The following is a 22,646-nucleotide window of genomic DNA, read 5'->3' on the forward strand; positions in this document are numbered from 1 at the left end:
ACAGAACCTAGCAGGCAGGAAGAATTCAAATGCTGGCTAATTATCTACTTGTTCATTATTGGTTAATACCCTTATAATACTCCCGTTGCTATCAATATGATATACAAATTCACTTCCTGGTTAAAATTATATTTTCTTGAAAGTAAATTGAGTGGGAGTCTTGTCTCTTTTTGAGAATTAAATGCTTAGTGTTATTCTTTTTTTTTTTTTTTTTAATTTTTTGCCACGTTGTCTGGCATGTTGGATCTTAGTTCCCCGACCAGGGATCGAACCCGCGCCCCCTGCATTGGAAGCGCAGAGTCTTAACCACTGGACTGCCAGGGAAGTCCACCCAGTGTTCTGAAAAAGATCTGCAACGCTATGCGGCAGATAATGCTGTTACAGAAGGGGGTCCCCTTCCAGGGCCCGAGAGTGGGCTGTTGTCTAACACTCGGAAATGAATTGTCCAAGGAGACACACTTAACTGACAAGCAAAAGACTTTATTAGTATGGACATATATACACTACCAAATGTAAAATAGCTAGCTAGTGGGAAGCAGCCACATGGCACAGGGAGATCAGCTTGGTGCTTTGTGACCACCTAGAAGGGTGGGATGGGGAGGGTGGGAGGGAGACACAAGAGGGAGGAGATATGGGGATATATGTATATGTATAGCTGATTCACTTTGTTATACAGCAGAAACTAACACACCATTGTAAAGCAATTATACTCCAATAAAGATGTTTAAAAAAAAAAAAAAAAGACTTTATTGGGAAAGGGCACCCGGGCGGAGAGCAGTAGGGTAAGGGAACCCAGGAGAACTGCTCTGCCACACGGCTTGCAGTCTTAGGTTTTATGGTAATGGGGTTAGCTTTCCAGGTTGTCTCTGACCAGTCATCTTGCTTGGCCCATATTTGGTCTGACTCAGGGTCTTTCCTGGTGGCACATGCGTCTCTCAGCCAAGATGGGTCCCAGCATGAGGGTTTCTGGGAGGTTGGCAGGACAGAGTAGGGCTGGCGTCTCCTCCCTCCTTTTGGCCCCTCCCAGATTTCCCACACACACACCCCCCCAAGGTCTCAGCGGTGGCACACAGTGGAGCAGGGCTTCCGACCACCAGCTGGCTTTAAGCCAGCACTGGTGACCACTGTGCACTGGCCTAAGAAGGCAGTGTGATTCAACAGACTTGTGATTACCAGCCTGGGAAAGTGGACCCTGGACTTATCTCCCGTCTGTCTAGCTCTCTCTCTGGGCTTGGGCAGGCCACAACTTCTCCAGACATTGATTTCTTACCCAGAAAAAAAAAAAACCCCAAAAAAACAAAAAAAAAACCATTGAATCAAATGATCCCTTTGCTGTCCCTTGTAGCAAACTCTGAATCATTTTTGTGAATCAGCAGGGAAGGGGGAAGAATACAATGTTAATAGTCCCTTCATTTAAGGAAAAAGGATACCTGCTTTTGTGAATGAGTTTTTGATGTTCCTGAAGGAAGCCTCAAGGGGAAACTGTAAAAGATCCACAGAGTGGTTGGGGATAACCCAGGAAGAAAGAGAAAGATGAGAAACTGAATATGTTACTTATCTAGGAAATTAAAAACAACAACAAAACAAAGACATTTAGGAATAGAAAAATATAGGTAAGAGCCCTCCTCCCCCAAACAAATAGATGATCTTACCAAAATTTCTTTCACTTCAGAATGAAGAAATACTGGAAAGCAGTCATGATGGGGAGAACCCTGAGCCAGAGCAGCTTGACAGTTCCAAACATCTCTCCCCCAGCAGGTAAGATTGCACATCTCTTTGTAGAAGTCATTTTAACCCTTTAGAGGGGTGGGGGTAATGGGGGAGGAGGGTAGGGTATGCTCTGTTTTAAATCTCATCACTTACCTTTCCTAGATAAAATCACATATTTATTCTTTATACTAACCTTCATTGTGTACCAGAGAACAAAACTCATGAATCTCATAAAAGCAACAAGCAAGAGCTGAAAATGGCATCTCATAAACCAGGCTTCCCAAGATACTCAGTTTTTAAAAACAGTGTATTATCAAGAAAATACTAAATGAAAAACTATTGCTAATATTGATTGAATTATTGGTTTTAAAGCATTTAAAGGATACAGGTTCCACATAAACACAGTTTATACAAATGTAATGCTATTTTTGGCCTACAGCAAGGTGTTTGCATGCATGTGAATGCTCTGCAGATCAGAAAGCCTAACTTATGGCAGTTAAGACCAAAAGCATGAGAGGAAATTCATTTTTTAAAAAATTTTCCTTGTACTCAGAATCCCCATCATTACTTCTATTCTAGCCTTTGTCACATTGTTTTACCCACACCATTTGACTTATTCGTTTATGAGCTGCTTTTATCCCAAGGGTCTATCATGTTTAGCTCTTAGCAGGCCTCCAAAAAAATGCCTGTAGAATGAATGAACAAACATCTTTAGGAATTTGCCCCTTGATTAAAGCCAGTATTAGTTTAATTAGATTACTTCCTAGTCTTTCACTTTAAGGTGTACTCAAGGAAACATGTGGGCTCTTACTGGTTGAATATACCTTTGAGTTATAGTAAATGGCCCAATTCAGCATATCTGAAAGTGTATTTACTTGGGTTATGTCTGAAAAGCACCACCTGGCAATGTATTCTGTTATTTTCCTTAAGTGACAGTATATCATTGGGGACTTTTCTATTACTACAACCATACTTACTTTTATAATTGTAATTTTATAATTCTTATAATGAATCCTTTATGTTAGTTGATGAATTATTGTATTAATTTACAGGAAATGATTAAATCATACTTCTAATGAGAAATGCAAATGGGAGAAGTTACAGCATTTAATGAAACAAAAATATCTAAGATTCTTGCAAAAGATCTTTGAGAAAAGGCAAAATTAGCCAGTGGATTAAGGAAACAGGAGAATCTATAAGACTACTGTTTTAGTTCTACAACCAGCTTTGAATAAATACTATAAGATCACCATCTTTGCTGCAACAGTTTAATCTATATTCCCTTATTCATTTTTGATTTTATAGATTTGAGTTTTTATGTATAACTAATACAGATTTGTTGGGCTAGAGTTGATACGTACAATATGCTTGGCACATAGTAAGCATTCAGATTTTGTTGAATAAATTATAAGCTTTTAAGCAGTGCAGGTAAAATGTTATACCAGATAGTGTTCATTAAGGGTCCTGAATAATTAATCTCTTTTCATTTTTGGATGGCTTGCCAGAATAACATTACTTTATTATATTTGGGAAAAATAATGATTCTAAGCACTATGTGATAGCACTGTGCATAGTCCCTACCCTTCATAACTTATATTTTAACTAGGAAAAAAGACATGAAGTGATTCCTAGGTAGCACAATAAAATATTTGATTAAATATATACTTTAGAGGGAGGGGAGGAGATGCTTAATGGAGGAGCAAGGGTAAGGTTGTAAATCCAAGATTTCAACAGTTTCAGGAGAAACAGTGTTCCTAGCAAGGGAAACCAATTTATGCAAGGTAAGATCTCATGAATGAGATCTGTGATGAGTAATAGCGGCAGTGGGAAAAATAAAGCTACAGGGAATGAAGGAGGAAAAGAAGATTAGATAAGGCCTTGAAAACCAGGTAGAAGAGATTAGATTTGATGCTGGGGCAGTAGGAGCCCTTGAGGTCTGGAGCAAAGGAACATCATAATGAAAGCTGCGACTGAGGCTAGTCCAACTGCAGAATGCAGTCACTGCAGGGAAAGCAGAGTCAAGGAGACACCTAACATTTCTCTCATTATTACAGAAGAATGAGTAACCCTGTCTGATTCTCACTGTAGCTATGGTATTCAATTAAAGTCCCCAAAATAGGTCAACTTAACTCTTCTGAGTCATCATCATTTTAGTCCCAACTACAAACACCCCAGCCATGCCGTGCAAGTAAAAGTTCTACTACAACCAAATAATTCAGATGCTTCCAAGTTTTAAAAAATATATAGATTGAATCACACCATGTACTATGCTAAGAATCAAGCCAGAATCAGGTGAAAAGCAGATGAGCACATACTATGTACAGATATACTGAAACACCAAACACTGCAGAGCAGGCCTAAGAATATTCATAACGTTAAGAGACTAGGGCTAAATTTGAATCAACTGTTGAATAGCTAATGATATCAAATAAAAGGAAAATATGACCTTTCAAATGGTGTCTTAAGGCACTATGGCTATAGATAGGTTCTTATTTCATCTTTTCCTAAACAATCTATTAGGAAAGAAGAATTCCCTCACCTAGACATTCCAGCATAAATCTTTCAACAAACAAAAGAAGCATTTTAGATGGTTCCACAATGCAGAGGACACAATAATCCTCTATCATGGGCACAGCAGCAAGTCTGAACAGGAAGTAGGATTACGATCATGTACTACAGACCTCTCTGACATTAAACAGAACTAGTTGATTATATAAACAAATGGTGTTCACACACGAGTTTAAAAACCTTTGAGAAAATACACATCTGTTGACAATTTTCAAGTTGTTTATTGGAAATCATAGATTTATTTTTAAAAACCCTCTATTTTGCCATATAAGCAAAATTCAAATAATATAAATATTTAACATTTTGGTATAAAATTAATAATATGGAAAAAAGACGCAAACCAACCAAGAGGTAAAAAGTTTTTAGCAATAACACTGTGTATAACTGTCAGTTGACCATCCAGGCTAAGAGTTTATTTTCCCTTTACTGATGATTTTTAAAAGACAGCCTTGCACTGGAGCACCAAAAAGTTTTTTCCTTCCTTTTTAAAAGGTTGGAATCCTTTATTTACAATTAATCTTCTCAGTACTTTAAATCTGATGAAGGAAGAGTCTAGCAATTTCCTTCTTATTAAAAAAAGGAAGTACCTTCATATTTCCTTCATATTTAACTGTTTCATTCTATTTTAAGCAAAAATAAAAAGATGAACACAATTGAGGGGAGCTCTTTCACAAATAAATAACTGTTTCACAAAAGTATTGCTGTAAACAAGATCATTTTGATGGCCAGAGAGACACTGATGTTTTCAACCACTGGCAAATTTAAACAGTTACAAGTATAGATACACAGGGCATATATATGGCCAAAAGGCAAATGGTTATTAAAGAATCAACTAATAAAAATTAATTATAAACCTGGTTTGTCAAAATACGCTTTTGTTCTCTACAGTTTTTTAAATTGGTCAGAAAATTAAAACTGTAATGATCTAAAAACCCTGAACCTACTCTGAAAGTAACTAAAAACTAGAATGTTTGATACCATAGTTTTGACATGAGTTAAAAATTTTAAATTATCTGAGCAATCAATGTAAACAAGCTTCAATTTTCAAAATAGAAAAAAATTAACAAAAAATTTCTGTAAACATTGAGAAGCTACCTGCAACAAATTATACATATCAGCATCCAGTTGTGTATACTGAGAATTCTTTTTTAGTTTTTTTGCATGTTTCAGACATCTTACTAAGTGATACATCTTAGTTTTCCCTAACAGGAGCCTCTGCAGACAAGGGGTTTATCATCAGTTCGACTGCTTTTGCTGAAGTCACTATTTTGGCTTTCATATAATCCCCCTAACAACAGACATCACCTAGTTCTTTCTGTAGTGAGGGGAGGTTGTTTGCATCATAGCCACATTTTTATCCTGCTCTGTAAAATAAATGTAATGCGCTATTGGATCTCAGCCACATTTCTTTGATTACAAGAAACCTACAGCTTTACAAATGCTTTAAATCTCATTCTGGTGACGTTTCTATCACTTTCATTCTACTTTGAAGTTGGAAATATTTATAAGTTGAAGATAACCTCTGACAGTTGTTGTGATGAAAGAGTAGATTTTTTTAAAATACTACAGCTTCGATTTGATGTTTAATACTCTCAATTAAAAGCTGAACTCAGAACAAAGTCTGTGGTTTATGAGACCCTGTTGGAGAGGGGTAGGCTAATTTTAGTAATCAATACAATTTAGACACTAAAACTTTTATTTTATAAATTATGGAGAAAAGAGGCTTTTAATGTTCTATCTTTCCTTTTGAATTCTTCATTATTATATTCCTCTATGTAAACTTACATTCAAATAGCTGCCTTAAAAACAGACCCATATTGAATATTTAAAAACCAGTTGAAAAATTCATTAAATTAAAATCAGCTTATTTGAATTAACAATGATTTCTCTCTAGAGAAGGACCCCATGAGTAAGACACTGTCCATGTTTTGTGTCATTTTCTAATAATCAAAAAGAACCATAATAAAGTACTAGTTAGGGCAGAACTAATGACTCCTCAAATTTCACATTAAACTTTGAAAAAAAGATATGAATATATTTAAAATGACTCCAACAGTGTCCAGGTAAAATAGCTACATGGATGTGACAGTAAGTGATTTGACAGTTTATAAAGAAATTGTGTACATTTTCCTAAATCTCCTCTGAAGAAGAGGAAACTTTCTTTTACCAGATTCATGTACTTTCTTCTAGGCCAATCCTCTCCTGCCTCCACCAACTCCATCAAGTGCTCTTTAATCAAAATAAACTTGTATACCTGGTCTAACAATATATCCATTTCTTTGAAATGTTGTACTATACACTTACTTGGTATTTTCCAAAAGCAGTTATTCTAACACCTAGGCACCTTAATAACTTCTCTACACCTCTAATATACACGTGGTACTGTGAACTTGAAATTCCCTTTAGTTTTGTTTTCATAAACCTTGTCTAAATATAAATTCCTTGATATGAATTTAGGCAATGAAGTAGATTAGTTATATTGAAGGGCTTCTAGAATCAAAGAAACATTCTGATAGACAGGGCTTTCAAAATATTTCTTTGTTCTTCATATTCATTTCACTTATGGTATAGACAAACATTTAAAGGTTTTTTCATCCACGTCTGGCTCAGTGACAGTGAAAACATACAACATTCAAGTACTATTAGGCAAAGGCAGCCCTACACGGATACGTATCCTCACAGGTCAGTTTGCAAAGGAGGACTATCTTAATTATTCTGCAGTATAATTGACCAAAGAAACCTTTTGAAGTCATTTTTACTCTTGGGTCTGTGGCATCCTTCCAAAGGTCCTGAAGGTCTTCTACATGCCCATGAGATGTCATCATTTTTTCATAGATGCAGGGATGATAAGGAGTTTTACCTTCCCCGGAGAAAAACACATGGTATTGTGGTACTATCCCTATTTTATTGGCACAGAGGCCCATGAACACATCGTCTATGTAAAGACTAGAGTTAAGTGTCTGTGATGCCTCATAGACTTTGGCGGCTACATCACCAGAGATCACGTAGGCGGCTCCTGCAGTATAGTCAGGGTAAGCCGGCCACTGGTACATTTCATAGGAGACATAGTATTTGCTGTTTTTGTCTCTGACGGGAGGGGCACCACGATGAACACGACCAATCCAAAAGTCTTGAACACCAATTCGTTCTAAACTCTGAAGGTATTCAATAAGATTTGGCATGTGAATAAATATGTCATCATCAGCAGTCATAAGGAATTTGGCATGTGGACAAAAGCTATTTGCCCAACTGAACTGCAGAAGAAATTTAAGAGTAAGATTATAGAAAGAATCAGCAAAGCCTTGCTGAATTATATCATTGTACATCTGATCTTCCCAAACCAGTCTTCTCTGAAGTCTTTCTCTTGTCAGTGGGTCAGAAGGTGTTCCTAAGACAAACAGAGTTTTAATGTTGGCGTTAAGTTCAGAGCGAACATACTTCTCATTGCCCCATGTTTTCCTAATGGCAGAACGGCGATTGTAGTTTTCAGGAGCAGTCTTTACAAACAGTAAGAGCAGGACGTCTTGTGTTTGACACTTCTCCTCATGGTTTATCAAGTACTGGTAGCGAGGAGCCCCATCCTCGCTGCGCTTAAGAGACAGGCTGTCATTCACAAAGTCGTAGCTATTTATGAGGTATCTGTAAGAGTAGGACTTCATGTGGCTCACGATGTGGTTATCGATCGGTATCCAGAAGAACATGAGGCTTAGTACAAAACAAGTGGCAAATAACTGAATAAATTGCCATTTTTTTACTCTCCTGCCACTAACAAACATTCTGACGTCCATTCAGGTCTGTTTTTATTCAGGGTCAGTTTTAAATGGGCGCTTCCTTCTTCAAGACCATAGGACTTTGTATTCTTTAGAACAGATGTGCATGTTGGTCATTAAAAATGTAAAAGGAGCTTCTTATTTCACAAAATATTTTAATACCATTTTTTTCGGAAAGGGGAGAAAACGGAACACACTGCAGGATGAGGACACTGGCACATCAGAATGCTCCCACTCTGACATCCTTCATTAAGTTCGGGATTGGCCTTACGCAGCTATTCTGTGTACTCCTTTTTGTGAAAGTTAAGTGCAACCTATTAGATTTAGGAAGAGAAAAAATGAGAAGTGAATAGGTTACTGAGTTACCAAAAAGAAACAGACTACTCTTAATTCCTTAAAAACGATATGTAACCTGACTGATCTGGACAAAAGGTGATGGGGCAGCTGGTGTTGCGTGGAGGCATACAGCTGTTTATTTTTTCAGGGGAATCCAGGGAAAGGGAAGGAACCACTCTCTATCATCTTCTCATTCAGAATACAGAGACCCTTTTCTCTTTTCAACCTTAAAAAAAAAAAAAAAGCATCCAGTATGTCTATCATCTTATATACTTAAAGTTAAAATTTCTCAAATGGGTGTATCGATGAATCTATTAACTTGGAATATAGTCAGGATGACCGCAGCTATATAGTTCAGGGAACAATACTGAATGAAAAGGAAGTTCCTAATAGTAAAAATCCATTAAAGCTTGCCCCAGACAAGGCAGGAATAGGAGTAAGATTTTTTTTTTTTTCAAATTAAGGTTCATAATCAAGGAGTTGAGATATGCTTCTCAAAAGCATAGTCCAAACTCTCTCTAACCAAAGTAACCTTTGTACAGTCATCTTCTTTCTGTACTTTTCCATTTGGAAACTCCACAGGCACCTCAAATTTAACATGTTCAAAACTGGGAAGCCACAGGATTATAACCAACAAGCGCTGTCTTTGTAGTCAGGCAATTTGAACACCAGTGCTGGCTCAGCCACTTACTGTATGTTGTACTTTATCATGCATCTAACCCAGAAATGTAAAAAATTCTAATAACACTGCTTAATTTGAAGTCTTAAATGGGAAGATTAAAGGGGAACATACATAGAGGTATAGATAGAGGAAGGTAGATAGATAATAATTACCTGCACATGGGGGTACTCAAATGCCATTTCTACTGTCTTCTCCCCTAAAATCTGTTTCCATTTTTTCTTTGTGTCTGACTACACTTCATGTGTCTGTGCCAGAAATCTGAAAGTCCTCCTTTCCTTCCTCTTCTGTATCTAATTATTTAATCTTGTGAATTGCTTCTTCTAAACCTCTCTTCACCCTTTCATGTCATCTTCACTTCTCAGCCAGACCAGTACAGCTGACTGAAAGATCTCTGGCCAACCCATCCTCCCCACAGAGTGACCTTTCTAAAACTCAGATCTAACCATGAGACTACCTGAGCTCTTGAAACCCCTTCAGATGCTCTCCACTAGTTGACAATACCAAATTATTGGCTGAAAGCTCAGACACCCTTGCTATTTCACACATACCAGCCTTTGCACCAGCAGTCCTGTGGCCTGTTAGCCCCACTCCCCTTGCTAAAGGAAGTCTACCAGTCCTAACTAAATTCTACAGGCATCTGCCTCTGGGAAGTCTGAATTGGGCCCCCTGCTCTTACCTGTACTGCCATAACACCTTCTTTTTTTCTCTTTTTTTTCAAAAAATTTTATTGGAGTATAGTTGATTTACAATGTTATGTTAGTTTCTGCTGTACAGCAATGAGTCATACATACACATATATCCACTCTTTTAGATTCTTTTCCCATATAGGCCGTTACAGAGTATTGAGTAAGAGTTCCCTGTGCTATACAGAGGGTTCTTATTAGTTATGTATTTTATATATAGTAGTGTGCATATGTCAATCCCAATCTCCCAATTTATCCCTCCCCCCCTTTCCCCCCTGCTAACCATAAGTTTGTTTTCTGCATCTGTGACTCCATTTCTGTTTTGTAAGTAAGTTCATTTGTACCATTTTTTTAGATTCCACATGTAAGTGATATTATATGGTATTTGTCTTCCTCTGTCTGACTTACTTCACTCAGGATGACAATCTCTAGGTCCGTCCATGTTGCTGCAAATGGCATTATTTCATTCTTTTTTATGGCTGAGTAATATTCCATTATATATATGTACAACATCTCCTTTATCCACTCATCTATTGATGGACAGTTAGGTTGCTTCCATGTCCTTCCTGGCTATTGTAGCCACAACACCTTCTTACATCCATCTTCTTGTACTGAGATTTTCTACTTAACTGCCTCCGCCCAATTACACTGTGAACTCTGACCCAAGGCACGAGATAGATGCCTTGTTGTAGATAACCTACCTCAGCATCCATGTCAGTGCCTGATACCTAGTAGGCGTTCTCTGAACGCTGGTGCAAAGGACCATGCTGAGGGTGGAGCCACCTGTCACTCAAGCAGCTGGTCACTTGGGAAGAACTGGGGTCAGGATGCCCAGCCAGGTACCACCTCAGATGAGGCCCCTGCCACCACTGCCTGCCACGTGTCCTCCCTTTCCTCCTACCACTAGGAGACAGCACCACCCTTCCTCGAGGATTCTGTCCCCAGTGCTTACCACAGTTAAGATGCAACCTTTTGCCTGGAGAAGCAGGCTCTCCCCTCGGGCTTGACGTATCAGTCTCCTGGGCTTTCAACAGACTGACAGGGAAAGGACAACGCAGATTCCAGGATGTCCAGGCTGGCAGAGTAGCTGAGCCCACATCACAAGCCCCGGGGCAAGGGCTTTGCTTTTGTGCCCAAAGACCTCATCCTCAAGTCCCCTACCCTTTGCCCCTGATTAAAAACCAGTTGCACACACTGAGAGCACCAGGCAGTACCGGCCTAACCTGGGCTGTGGGAATTCCTTCTTGACTTCAGGCCTTTCACATCCCCCCAGGATTACTCCACATGAGGGTGATAACTGCAAAAGCCAAGCATGCGAAAAGTCCAAGGAGGACAGGAGATTAGAACCAAGCCTCAGTGAGACTTGTCTAGAGATAATCAGCACAGGCATCTTATCCCCAAGGGTAGAGATTTTTAAACTGCTAGCACCACTTAGGAAGCCACAAACAGCTTTAAAAAAAAAAAAAAAAGAAAGAGAGAAAAGAGAAAGGAAGAACAGAATAGAGAATGGCAGAGTGCATTGAAAGTAGTAAGTGTAAGTATTGTTTTGTGAAACTTTAAGTGTTGTGTGTATATACCTTTAGGGTTGTAAAGTAACATGCATTTTTATTGTGCTTTACTGTCAAAAAAGGTGAGGAATACTATTCTAAGGGCTAGATCGACGTTGGTAATTTCCCCCTTAGTTTGGCTGGTCATGGCGGACCGAATGCTCTAGGGTAGGTGAAGGACAGCAGGGAGCATCCATTTCTGATGATGGCATCTGCCTACACTTTGCACAATCACTTTCACTGGCTTGGGGGGAGTGGGGCACTTCCTCTCCGTCTTAACAGTGCTCACTTAGATAAGGTCCACCTCTGAAGGCCAAAACCCCCTTCTACTTCTTCCACGACACATACTGAAGGAACTGGAGGCTTAATGCGAAGTAACAGGGAATCCCTAACAGCAGATTTTAAGACAGCGTAAGTGTTTAAGAATTCTAAGAAAATTCTCAATTGAAACTAATCTGCTGTTCCTATTCCAAGAGATCCTGGGAAGGAAACAAAGAGGAGAGTAACCCTTGGAACCACAGGCAAAACTAGCTTCCCATTTCTGAGCAGCTGCACTCAGTAGTATGTTCCAAGGGCAGCTTGCTTTGCACCTATTCACAGTTGTTTACAACCCAGAGCTTCTTGCTAGACAGTCAGCCCACCAGCCCAACTCCGCCAGCACCCACTCGCACACTGCGCTCACAGAGGCCCTAGTCTCTCTCCCATGAATGGGGTCTATTACTCACCCGGGTGGAATGTTGCTGCTAACATTGCTACTACAGCCAAGAAACCAGCCCATAACGTTGGTTTTGTCCCCTCCCTACCCCGCCATGTATGTATTTCCCTCATTTTCCTACATTTCTTCAATTGTTCCCAGTTGGCCTCTAAGAGTCACAACTGTTTTCTTAAAAATGAAAAAGAACTTGTCACAAAGCCAACAAGCCATGCTACTTCTTCAGGCTCAGCACAGTGTGTGAAGTTTTAAGACACGGTTTCTCCACCTGCAGCTGCTTGAATTGTTGGAGCCACTGTTTACGTCCGTCATAACCAAGTCTCCCTGATAGTGTTGATGTGATGAGGGGAAGACCTAGGAATGGTAAACGGCTCTTTTAGAGGACCCAGCTTCTCCTATAGCAAAAGAACACCCCAACTCCTCCAAAGTGAACTTAGTCACTAGCCCGGACTTTTCCAACCAAAAGCAAAAACACCTCCATGGTCTAAATTCATTTGTTACAACTAAATAACATTGCCCCAGCCCTGGCTTTGCTGATGGAGACCACACACAGGCAATCAAGGCCCACCGTCTGGTTCACACAGCCATAAAGCTTCTCTAAAGCACATCCTCTAGCTTCTGTATTCAAAGTGCTGGGTTGGGGGCTATAGAGAAGCCCACAGGCCTCCCTGACCTGGAGAAAGAAAATGCTAGTCCTAACAGGAAACAAAGCGATCCCAATAATGATTGTGAACTCAGCAACCATCCACAACAGAATGCTGTGGGTGCAGCTTCCTTTGTGCCTGCAGTGCGGCTGGGTGACCAATCAACAGGTTGGAACCAAGGCTACCCGGTTTGGGGCCAGATTTATTGTATAACCTCGGGCACCCCTCACTGCACTCTGCTGTGGTGACTTAATCTGCAAGCTGGGGGCAAGGATCAAAGTATTGTTACGGAGGGGATATAAAAATTACAGATGACTTCAGAGCCTGCTGAGAGAACAGGACAAAGAGCTGGTTAGAGGAAAATATGCAAATATTTGGAATATAACTTGGGTTTGCTTCTATCTGGATTGAGAAGGAACAGATATTCTTAGTATTCTCTTTCCTGATAGAAGTAGTCAGAAGAATAAGAACAGAAGTTGAGTAGGAACATCAGAAAAGAAGGTAGCAGACCCCACCCCAAATACTTCTCAGTCTAGGAGCTGTGCCCCTCAGCCACTCAAGAATATTTCTTCACGAGAGAGCTCTTTAAACTTTTCTGATTAAAAAGAACAAAAACAGGGCTTCCCTGGTGGCGCGGTGGTTGGGAGTCCGTCTGCCGATGCAGGGGACGCGGGTTTGTGCCCCGGTCCGGGAGGATCCCACGTGCCGCAGAGCGGCTGGGCCCGTGAGCCATGGCCGCTGAGCCTGCGTGTCCGGAGCCTGTGCTCCGTGGCGGGAGAGGCCACAGCTGTGAGAGGCCCGCGTACCGCAAAAAAAAAACAAAAAAAGAACAAAAACAAAAATAATTAGTGCATCTAGAGGCACTAATGAACCCTGATTTTTTTCTACTTCACTCCTGCTGTCAACCCATTTCTTTGTTGAGTCTACTTTTGTGATCCTAAAATATTACGCAAAATCTGCTGTAAATTTTGACATTTTAATCAAGATGATGAGGTCGGCATTTTAAGTTCAAGTTAAACAACCTCAGTGTCCAGTGTTTCAATTAATCCTATAAGTGTGTGAGTATTTGCTATGGAAATATCCCAGGCACAGTGGGAGTCATGAAGTCGTATTTTCTGGTCTCTGCTCTGAAAGCACCTACAATCTAGTTGAGACAAGACTCATGGTGCCCATGTGAAAACACAGTTCCCCCAGACAGCAACGGGGATGTCACAGTAAGGTACAGACAGTGTGTTGGCACTAATCTGGGTCATACCAACTCCAGGCACAATAGGAGTGTCCCCAGGAGTAGAGATCAGTGACAGTTGGATCAGAAGGGCCTGAGGATGAACAGGATTTAGGTGGCTGCAGAAGGACAAGCAGTCTGTTTCAGGCAAGAAAGGAAAACAAAATATGGCAAATCCTTGAGAAACAGGCATGTGTTTGAAAGCAGGAGGTTGGGGTGTACTTATGGAGAACCTTGAAAATAAGGCAGAGAAGCCAGTGAGTGCCCAGGGCAGCAAGTCCCAGAAGTTTCCCTTTTTGTTTTTAGTGATAACTCCCTTGTCAATATTTATTAAACTTTATGCAAAAATCTGGCAGCGGTATGCAGGATGGATGCAGGATGCCTGGAGATCGGACACTGGTTATATCAGGGCCTCGTACTGAAGCAGAATGACGAAAGGAGGGTCTAGTCTAGGATGGTAGAAGTGGGGAGGGAAGGAAGGAATAAAGAAGACCCTCTCAAGAAAAACAAAACCCCAGTGGTATGTGATGAGTGACAAGGAAAGGAGTAAAGGAGAGGAGAGAAACCTAGTTTCAAGCATTCCTGACAAAAGAGGGAACTCTGGTCTCCTGAGTTAGGAGTGAGGAGGGGACATGTTTGGCTTTAGGCTGCGTTGACTGAGATGTTGGAGAGACAGCAGGTAGAGAAGTCCAGTAGGTAATCTGAGCCTGGAGGCAGACAGAACTGAAGGTCCGGTGGGCACCCTGCGTGTAAAGACGATGGAGGCTGTGAACATGGGTGAGCTCTCCAGTGGGGGAGCTGAGCAGAGGCCTGGAACAGTAAACTCTGGGGAAGGAGAAGGGGGAGGAGTAAGAAAAAACAGGGACTAGCTTAAAGGGCTGGTCCGTCAGAAAATTAAGATGGGGTAACAAAGAAAATTAAGATGGAGACAGTCGGAAGGCAGGACGTAAAGGCTAGTCCTGGCGCTCGAGTGGGAAGACAGACGTGGAGCAGTGAGAGCTGTGCTGGGAGCGCAGGGGGCTCTCAAGGTGGGGTTGGGTGGAGTTAGGGAAGGCATCTTCCAGGAGGACAAGCGGCACTGAATCTAGACCTGAAGGCTGAGTAATGTTAACTAGAGAAACCAGTGAGTTTGAATTCAAAAATGCATATATTTTTGTGTCCACTCCTTTGTTTCTTGACCACCGTTTCTGGCCATCATTGTGATACATGAACAACATCCAATCTTGGGGAAACTACATTTCTACGTCTTACCCAGTAGACATACAACACTCAGAAGCCTAAGGAGCCCTTGTTTTATGGTGTAGGCGCCATTTTGTTCACGTTACTTCCCACACACTCAAGACAACTTACCAGCAAGAAAGTCATTTATGTGGCTTCACTTAGAACTGCATTTCTTCTGAAATTTCAAATTCCAATCCACTCTCTCTTCAGCCACAACCTCTAAATATTCATCTGGAATCCTCTGCACCCCCCACCTGCCCCCTAACACCCCGGGTCCAGCCAGCCATCTCCTGACCTTTCTTCTACCTGCCTCCCTGTCGCAGATGCAGGATCACCTGGCACCTTTGCCCTCCTCTCCCTGGCTCCTGGCCTTCCACCCCAGAAACCCCAGACCTTGGGTCATTCCTGTCTTCTCTACAACACCTGCGGGCTGCTGGAGAAACATAACGCACCAGGCAGACAGCATCACCACAAGTGGCGATATCCAGCTGTGGGCAGAGTACTCAAGGCTGTGTGGCCGTCCTCCACTTGTCCTGGACCTTCTCCCTCTCCCAGGCTCTTCACCAGCCATGCTACATCATTCCCCCTCTCCCAAGGCCTGTCCTCCTCCTCTTAGCTGATGACTTCCCCTCCTGCCTCATAGAGAAAGGAAAAGACATCACACACATTCTCACCATCTCATCCCACATGTGCTTCCTCTTCGGGAATTCCCCAGGCTGGTCAGCCCTCTCCGTTCCCTCTATAAAGCACACTGACCACTGTCAGGGGAGGGCAAGGGAGATGCAAGTGAGGCAGTCGTTTGGGGCACAAAATATTAAAGTGATAAAAGTATGACTATAGACTAATGATGCTCCTCCAGTAAGTCACAGATTTTTTTTTAAATCCTCAATACTTGATACTTTTATGCTTAAGCTTTCATGACTTAAAGTCCCATGTGAGACACAGTTTTTGGTTCCTTTCCAGGCATAACTCAAAGGAAAGAAAGATAACATTTTCTCTCCCATCTTTATGTTGCATTTTGTTCTACATTCCAAGTATTTTTTTTCCTGGCTTGTTCTGATCATCTATTCCCTATTAAATATAGCTAGAATCAGTCCTCAGGAGCCAAAGTGCCATGTTAAAGAAATCAGGAATAAAAAGCCCTGAATTTACTGGAAAGGCTATAATTTGATCTTCATAGATTCTTTTCTTAGTAAATTAGTTGTAGTAATTGGTGCTGAGAAACACAACTTCTTACTGTTTAGCACTATTTCCCCTTCTGTTTGCTCAAGAAGGAAGGAAGTAACCTGAAATGTGAATTTACAACTCACATTTTAAGTGGGAAAAATTAGATAGTCTCTCAATTATATTTTATTCTTAATCAAATTTCCAATATAAGGCTGTAAAAAAGGACAAATTCCACTCAACAGCTGTCTTTAGGTGTTTTGTGGCTGTGACTAGCTATGAAACTTTAGCTCAAGCCATGGGCAAAGATTACAAGCCATTTGGAATTGTTATCCCTCCACAAAGAATACATGTTTAGAGTTAGTTCTTGATCCAGTGTTAGTCCAAAGACTTTAAATTTCAACGCTGCAAGCATGGATATGGGACAGTGGGAAAAGCTGGTTATAAAATGTATTGCTCCCCACTTATGTAAACTAAGTTATATGTTTCTTTATAAGTTAAACATGGGTGTCGATTTCTGTTTGCTGGTTATAGGAAAAATAAAGACAGGGAAATACAAAATGACCAAACAAGTAAAGACAGCCTCTAAGTAAAGATAAGCACTAAGGAAACTGGTGACAGAGGGATTATAGAATATATTATATTTCAGAGGAATTATATTAAAAGTTGCTGAAATTTCCCAGTAACCAGTTTGATTATACAGAATTTGAAACAAACAAAAAAGCTGAAATATAAAGAGGGTCTCAGAAAGGTCAAGCACTTGCTTTTCTAAGCTTGGCCTTCTGTATTCATTCTTGAGGCATATTTGTTTGGGTTGTCAGGGCTGCTTGCTCTTTAAATACAATTCTTAACAGTTTTGTTCTTGCCTACTTAAGGAACAAACTTCTCCTTATGCCCAGTCTAGCAACAGTTACTAACTTGGTGTGTTTACTGTGCACCAGGCTCTGTTCAGAATGCTTTACATATATAGTAACTCTTTAAGTCTCACAACAACCTATGAGGGAGAAATTATCTCCCCATTTTGCAGAAGAAGAAACTGAGGCACTGAGACATGGGATTAACCATGTAACCTCCATAAATTCCAGACCCTGTGGCAGCTCAGAAGCACCTGATCAGTTACAGCCCTGTCCCTGAGCTCCTCACCTGCCTTTTCTGGCACTGGCACAGCTGCTCTTCCTGGAGCTCCCAGAAGGATGGGAGGACAGGGAAGCAGGTAGGGCAGAACCAAGAGTAGCAACCCAAGGCAAAAGATTTGCTTCACTGTCTAAAGTTTGGAGTCATTTATGTTTTGCTACCACCTGCACTTCACCAGAGCTTGTTCTTATTTTCTTTGTAACATACCCTTTTCCTAACCTTCCATCTCAAGTTTCCCTCCTTCCTTTTCTTGATCTCAGTAGCACTAGACAATGGGCAAAAGTGACCGTGTAAGTCTGGGTCCTTTGGGTACATAAAGTCTTTCCTGCACAAGGAAGATTGGGGAATTTAAGGGTGGAGATTCAAAGTGGTAGAAGGGGGTAAAGAAAAAAGTAAGGAGGAGGGAAGGAGAAGAGAGTAAAACGTGTAGGACTCAGAGAGGATGTTTTAAGCAAGTATTCAATGAATAAGTATTGGATGAGATAAAAGGAGAGGAGTCGTACACAGCTGAGGTCAAATTATGATATGAAAAATAGTGATTTCAAAATAGGGTGACAATATAACCTGGTATAAACCTGTTATATAAGCTATGCACATTAGCTTGTTGTCCAATGGCAGTTCATATGTCCCATTCTGGACACATTTGATTGTGGGTTCAGAGTATAAAAAATGAAGGTCTAAAACATAAGAGATATTTATAACACATTTCTGTCTCAGCTGATCAACATTTATTATAAGTTAACTACCATTTAAGCACCTGTCCTATCCCAGGCATTATGCTGCACAGCCCTGAAAGTAGGTAATACCTACATTTAATTCATTCAACAAATATTAATTTATCACATACTGTGTAGTAGGCCACAGACAGGATGCTGAGAGGGCTTCAGAGATGTTTCCAGTGTAGATCCCCTAACAGAGTAAGAAAATGTTCCGGTGCAACCTTGAATCTGGACCTGATGGGGTCAAGAGAGTAGAAAAATCAAGAGTTTTAGAATGTGAACAAAAGTAATTTATATTCTGCAGCTTCCATTTACTAATCACATGAGCTTGATTTGTCTCTAAACCTTGTACCAACAGTGTTTTCTGAGGATCATTTGAAAAGATTTATTGACAGAATGTGGTCCAGATCAGGGGTTTGATGTATGCTAATTTCCTTTCTCTAGAAATTGCTGATGCATCTTTACCATGATGGTTTAGTTAATAGATGGCCAATATTCTTTATGGGTTATTTTCCTTTCAAAGTGATGAGCTATACTCTTTATATTCTTCTCAAAAATATTTATTGAATATGAGTTTTTTGAAATACTGATCTGATTGCTAAGGGCCACTAATACATCTCAAATACTGTTGTGACTGAGAACAGAGGTATCATTCCTAATTGACTGAACATGGTCTTCCATTATGCTTTACAGGAAAGAACAATATTGTTCCCACAAGCACTTAAAAATACATTTCAAAGGACACAGCCAAAAGTAAGGCCCTGTAAATTATGGAGAGGGAAACCTGAGTGGAGTCATCTTTTTAACTTACTTTGCTTAGAGCACAACCAAAACGTTGTCAAAAGAGTTGTAGAAAAGGAATAAAAGAGACAAAATAATGAAATTTCAGGGAATCTTAAGCTGGGTAATAGTGCTCTGAACTTGGAATTTAGGGGGCTTATTGCCTGCAGACTTGGTAGAACATTCCTTTCTGTTTAAAAAAAAAAAAAAAAACTGGCTTCTAGTGTTAAAACATTCACTATGGAAGATAAATAAGTTACTGGTCAAAGCCAGCCTCTGAATGTCTAGCATTAAAATGCAAAAAGAAATCACTTTATTCAAAGTTTACATCTCACCTGATCAAGTTTATTCAAAGTTTATTCAAAGTTTACATCTCACCTGATCAAGTTGCTTATCTTTAAATATGAATTCGTATATCTCTTTTATATACGCAAACTGTAAGACAAATATTCTAGATTTACACTGTTCTGGCTAAATCTCTGCTGGCAGAGATTCTATATCTAATAGCAGGGCTCTTGTAATAATTTGCTGTTCCTCAATTTCTGGAACATAGATACAATGTATACATCTCCTCACAAGATTATTCCACAATGGAATAAAATAATGGCTATGGAAATATTCCCAAAAAGGTATAATGTGCCATAAATTGCAAAGCTAAGATTTATTCAGTTGAGTATATATAACATTCCAAAAAGACAGGATACATTTTGTTACTTTGAGAAGAAATCATTTCCTTCTGAATTTTTCCCAGTTTCTTTCTACCACATCCCATGTTCTGTTATGTAGACTCTAGTGCAGTTGGTCCTCAGAAAGAACTCTACCTTGACTATTTGAAAGTCACCGAGTACAATGATTCTAGCCAAAGTGACCCATTTTAAAAGATGACCCATTTCAAAACCCATGAGTTATTATTCAAGCTGTTCTATATTTGAGAATTTGAAAGTTATTTCCTTTTCTTACAATCTCATTTGAATCAGTCTTTTATAAAAGGGAAATTTGATCTCTATTTTAATGAAATATAATGTGACATTTTTTCCTTGCTAAAGCCTGCACTTTATGTTGAAAACTCTTCTCCACCTTCTGATGGTTTGTGTTTGTGCTTGGGTGTGTGTATGTGTGTGTGGTCAAAGCATTTGTGTGCAATATCATCTATGCCTCCTAAACATCCCTCATTTCTCACTTCCTCAGAAACAGCCTCTCTGAGCTTCAGCTTGAACTCTCCCTGTCACAACACTCATTCCCATCTTCAGGTGTCACGGTGAGCACCTGGAGGGCTGAGATTAGTCAGACTGAGTCACCCTCTTCCTCAGAGGGTGCTCAGTAAACACTCAAGGAGAGTGCCTGTGGGAGAGGGGATGGGAGAGAGAGAAGGAGAGGGAAGGGGAGAATCATTTTAAGTATTTAATGGAAACATTTCAGGTATTGAATTTATCTTCTTTAAAAAGAAAAGAGTTGACTCCAAAAAGCTGCTCCCCCCTCTCCCCCGCCCTGTCACAGGATATAAAATCTACCATAAGTTTCTTTTGAGAAAGTTAAAACCTCAGGTGCTAATCACCAATCCCCCTTTCAGAAAGTTCAGGATGGGATCTTTTCAGCGCCATCACTGAATACAACTACCTTCAATCATCCTTTTCTGGGTCAGTTTCAGCTTCTCACACCCTTCTCCCTTACCCCATAGGGACCAGGCAAAGTTTCCCAAAATAAAGGCACAGAGGAACAAATCCAGTTCTAATGGATGTACTTGCATCAGAGAATTACCCTAAATATTAGCTCCAAGCCACCACCAGCCACGGAGCGATTACAACTTTGGTGTCCCTTTAACATGACCCATAAACTATGAAAACCAACACTGGGAAAGAAAAATATAAGGTGTGTAGTCAGAGTCGGATGAAAAGTTCCTACTCTGGACCTACGTAAGTGGTATCTGAGTAAGCAATTGACTCTGTCACTTCAGGATGCAAAATAAAATTCAGCAGAGTCAAAGGAAAGCGTGGCAAAGACCTCCCCACTTAGAAAGAGGTCTCTTTTTCCAGTTTCCCCGCCTGCCTACTTGTCTCCATTTCCCCAGCCAGTAACTCACCGAAAGCTTCCCTAGTCTGGCGGTTTCCCAATTCCCAACACGACACAGGATTTCTACCCGAATTCACCCCTGCAGCCTAGGTGTGGCTGCAAGGTTGGGGGCCACCAGCCGGAACGGAGGCCCGCAGGGCTCGGTGTTCTCCTCCCGGCTCCGGACGGTTTCGGCATCGCGGCGAAGCGGCCGCCTCGCGGAAGCTCCGAGGAAAGGGAACCCCGCCCGGCGCCGGGACACTTCACCCCACCGGAGCTCCGGGCCCCCCAGCCTACCTGCTGCACCTGGGCGGAGGCTCGGCCCAGGGTCACGGTCGCTAAACGCCTGCCCGCAGGCCCGAGCAAACAAAGGCGCTCCGGAGAGGGAACGCGCCTCCTTCCCCACCGCGCTCTCGGGCTGCGGGCAGCCCTGACCCGCGGCGGGTAGGGCGGCCCCAGCTTCCCGACGCCGGGCCGGGCGCGCTCCGGACCAGTGTCTGCTTCAGCCGTGCCTCCCCGGCCCCAGCGCGCATTCCAACCTGAGCCACCGTGCGAACGCGCGTGCCTTCACCTCCTCGCGACTCTCTTCCCCTCTTGGCCCTGGAAACCTCACCGAGGAGGCGGAACAGACTCCGAGTCTCCGGTCCTGCAGCCCGGGAATTGCTCCTGCGGAGAGGCGCGGCGCGGCAAGGCGGCCAGGCCGAGCAGGGGCGGGGCGGAGGCCGGGCGGTCCGGAGCCCTCCGCTGTGGACCGAGGGAGTCAGTCTCCCCTCACAAAGAACAAACCAGGCGGGGAGTTGAGATTTATCCCCGCCGAGCGGGCTAGAACTTACCACATTTAGTGATCCGGAAGAGAAGACTACATTTCCACCCACCAGGGGCCTGGGCCCCTGCTAGGATGCGGTGGGATGCAGAGCATTTTTTTAAATGGTACGATTGATCACATATATTAATTCCATATGAAACAACTGGTCTCCGTACAGTTTGCATTAGGAGGTAGAATTTGTTAGACAGGCGATCCATTCGTTCAGAACATGCAAAGGTTTACTCATCTGCGGGAGATAAGTTTTGACTGAGTTGCAGTTCTCTGAGCACCTTATTTTCCTTTTCAGAGCAAGAGGTCTAAGGGCAGGCTAGACTTTAAAAGATCTCTTGTCACACCACTTACGCCTCGAGCTTCTGGGGGCCTCAGTGACAAAAGAAGGAAACTCTAATCTGCAGCATACAGTTTCGCTACAGCGGTTCGTTTTAAGAATGCAGTGGGACGGTGGGGAGAGACTCACGCCGCCCCACCTTCAATCCCAACTTAATTTCAAAGAGAGCTTAAAGCAAAACTCACCAAGTTCAAGACCAGCTCCTCAAACTCCCAAATCGCAGGTCGGCTCTCCTCCTGGCAGCGAAGCTAAAGTCATGGGGGTCTCCGGAACAAAACTTGCCCGTTTAAAATCTTGGTCAGGGGCTGGGCAGCCGGCTCTCGGCTGGGCTCGCCTCCCCGGAGGGGAGCGGGCTGCAGAGGGCAGATTGCGGGGGACCCAATCAGGGGCTCCCAGCGGAGGGCGGGGGCGCGGCCAGCGTGCCGCGTTTCCTGCCCCTCTTGGCGTCACTGACGAAGCCCAGTCTGGCCTGACCTTTGACGCCACCCCTGCGTGTTGGGGAAGGTGATGGGTCCCGCCTGAGTCTATTCCTGTCGGTGCATGGCAAC

The 22,646-nt window shown here is 41.9% G+C and overlaps 2 protein-coding genes across 6 annotated transcripts in view; one reads left to right on the top strand and one right to left on the bottom strand.

The window, feature by feature from the left end:
- Positions 1-22,646, top strand: part of MCF2L2 (MCF.2 cell line derived transforming sequence-like 2) — a 219,525-nt gene that overhangs the window by 133,041 nt on the left and 63,838 nt on the right. The window contains exon 14 of the mRNA XM_060298371.2: positions 1,673-1,758. Coding sequence (XP_060154354.1) covers positions 1,673-1,758 — 86 coding nt within the window. The remainder of the gene's footprint in view (positions 1-1,672; positions 1,759-22,646) is intronic.
- Positions 4,593-22,420, bottom strand: B3GNT5 (UDP-GlcNAc:betaGal beta-1,3-N-acetylglucosaminyltransferase 5). 5 transcript variants are annotated; one of them, XM_030862541.2, is made up of 4 exons: positions 22,284-22,420; positions 21,778-21,996; positions 18,244-18,349; positions 4,593-8,362 (listed from the first exon to the last, which is right to left on the bottom strand). In XM_030862541.2, exon 4 carries the CDS (start codon positions 8,064-8,066, stop codon positions 6,921-6,923), a length of 1,146 nt encoding a protein of 381 aa, XP_030718401.1. In that variant the 5' UTR covers positions 8,067-8,362; positions 18,244-18,349; positions 21,778-21,996; positions 22,284-22,420; the 3' UTR covers positions 4,593-6,920. The 5 variants fall into 5 exon arrangements, with proteins under 5 accessions (XP_030718401.1, XP_030718432.1, XP_060154351.1 ...); XM_030862572.2 differs by lacking the exon at positions 21,778-21,996; XM_060298368.1 differs by lacking the exons at positions 21,778-21,996; positions 22,284-22,420 and adding an exon at positions 21,516-21,685.

Source organism: Globicephala melas, chromosome 4 (genome assembly GCF_963455315.2).
Source record: "Globicephala melas chromosome 4, mGloMel1.2, whole genome shotgun sequence".
In the NCBI taxonomy this organism is placed as follows: Eukaryota; Metazoa; Chordata; class Mammalia; order Artiodactyla; family Delphinidae; genus Globicephala; species Globicephala melas.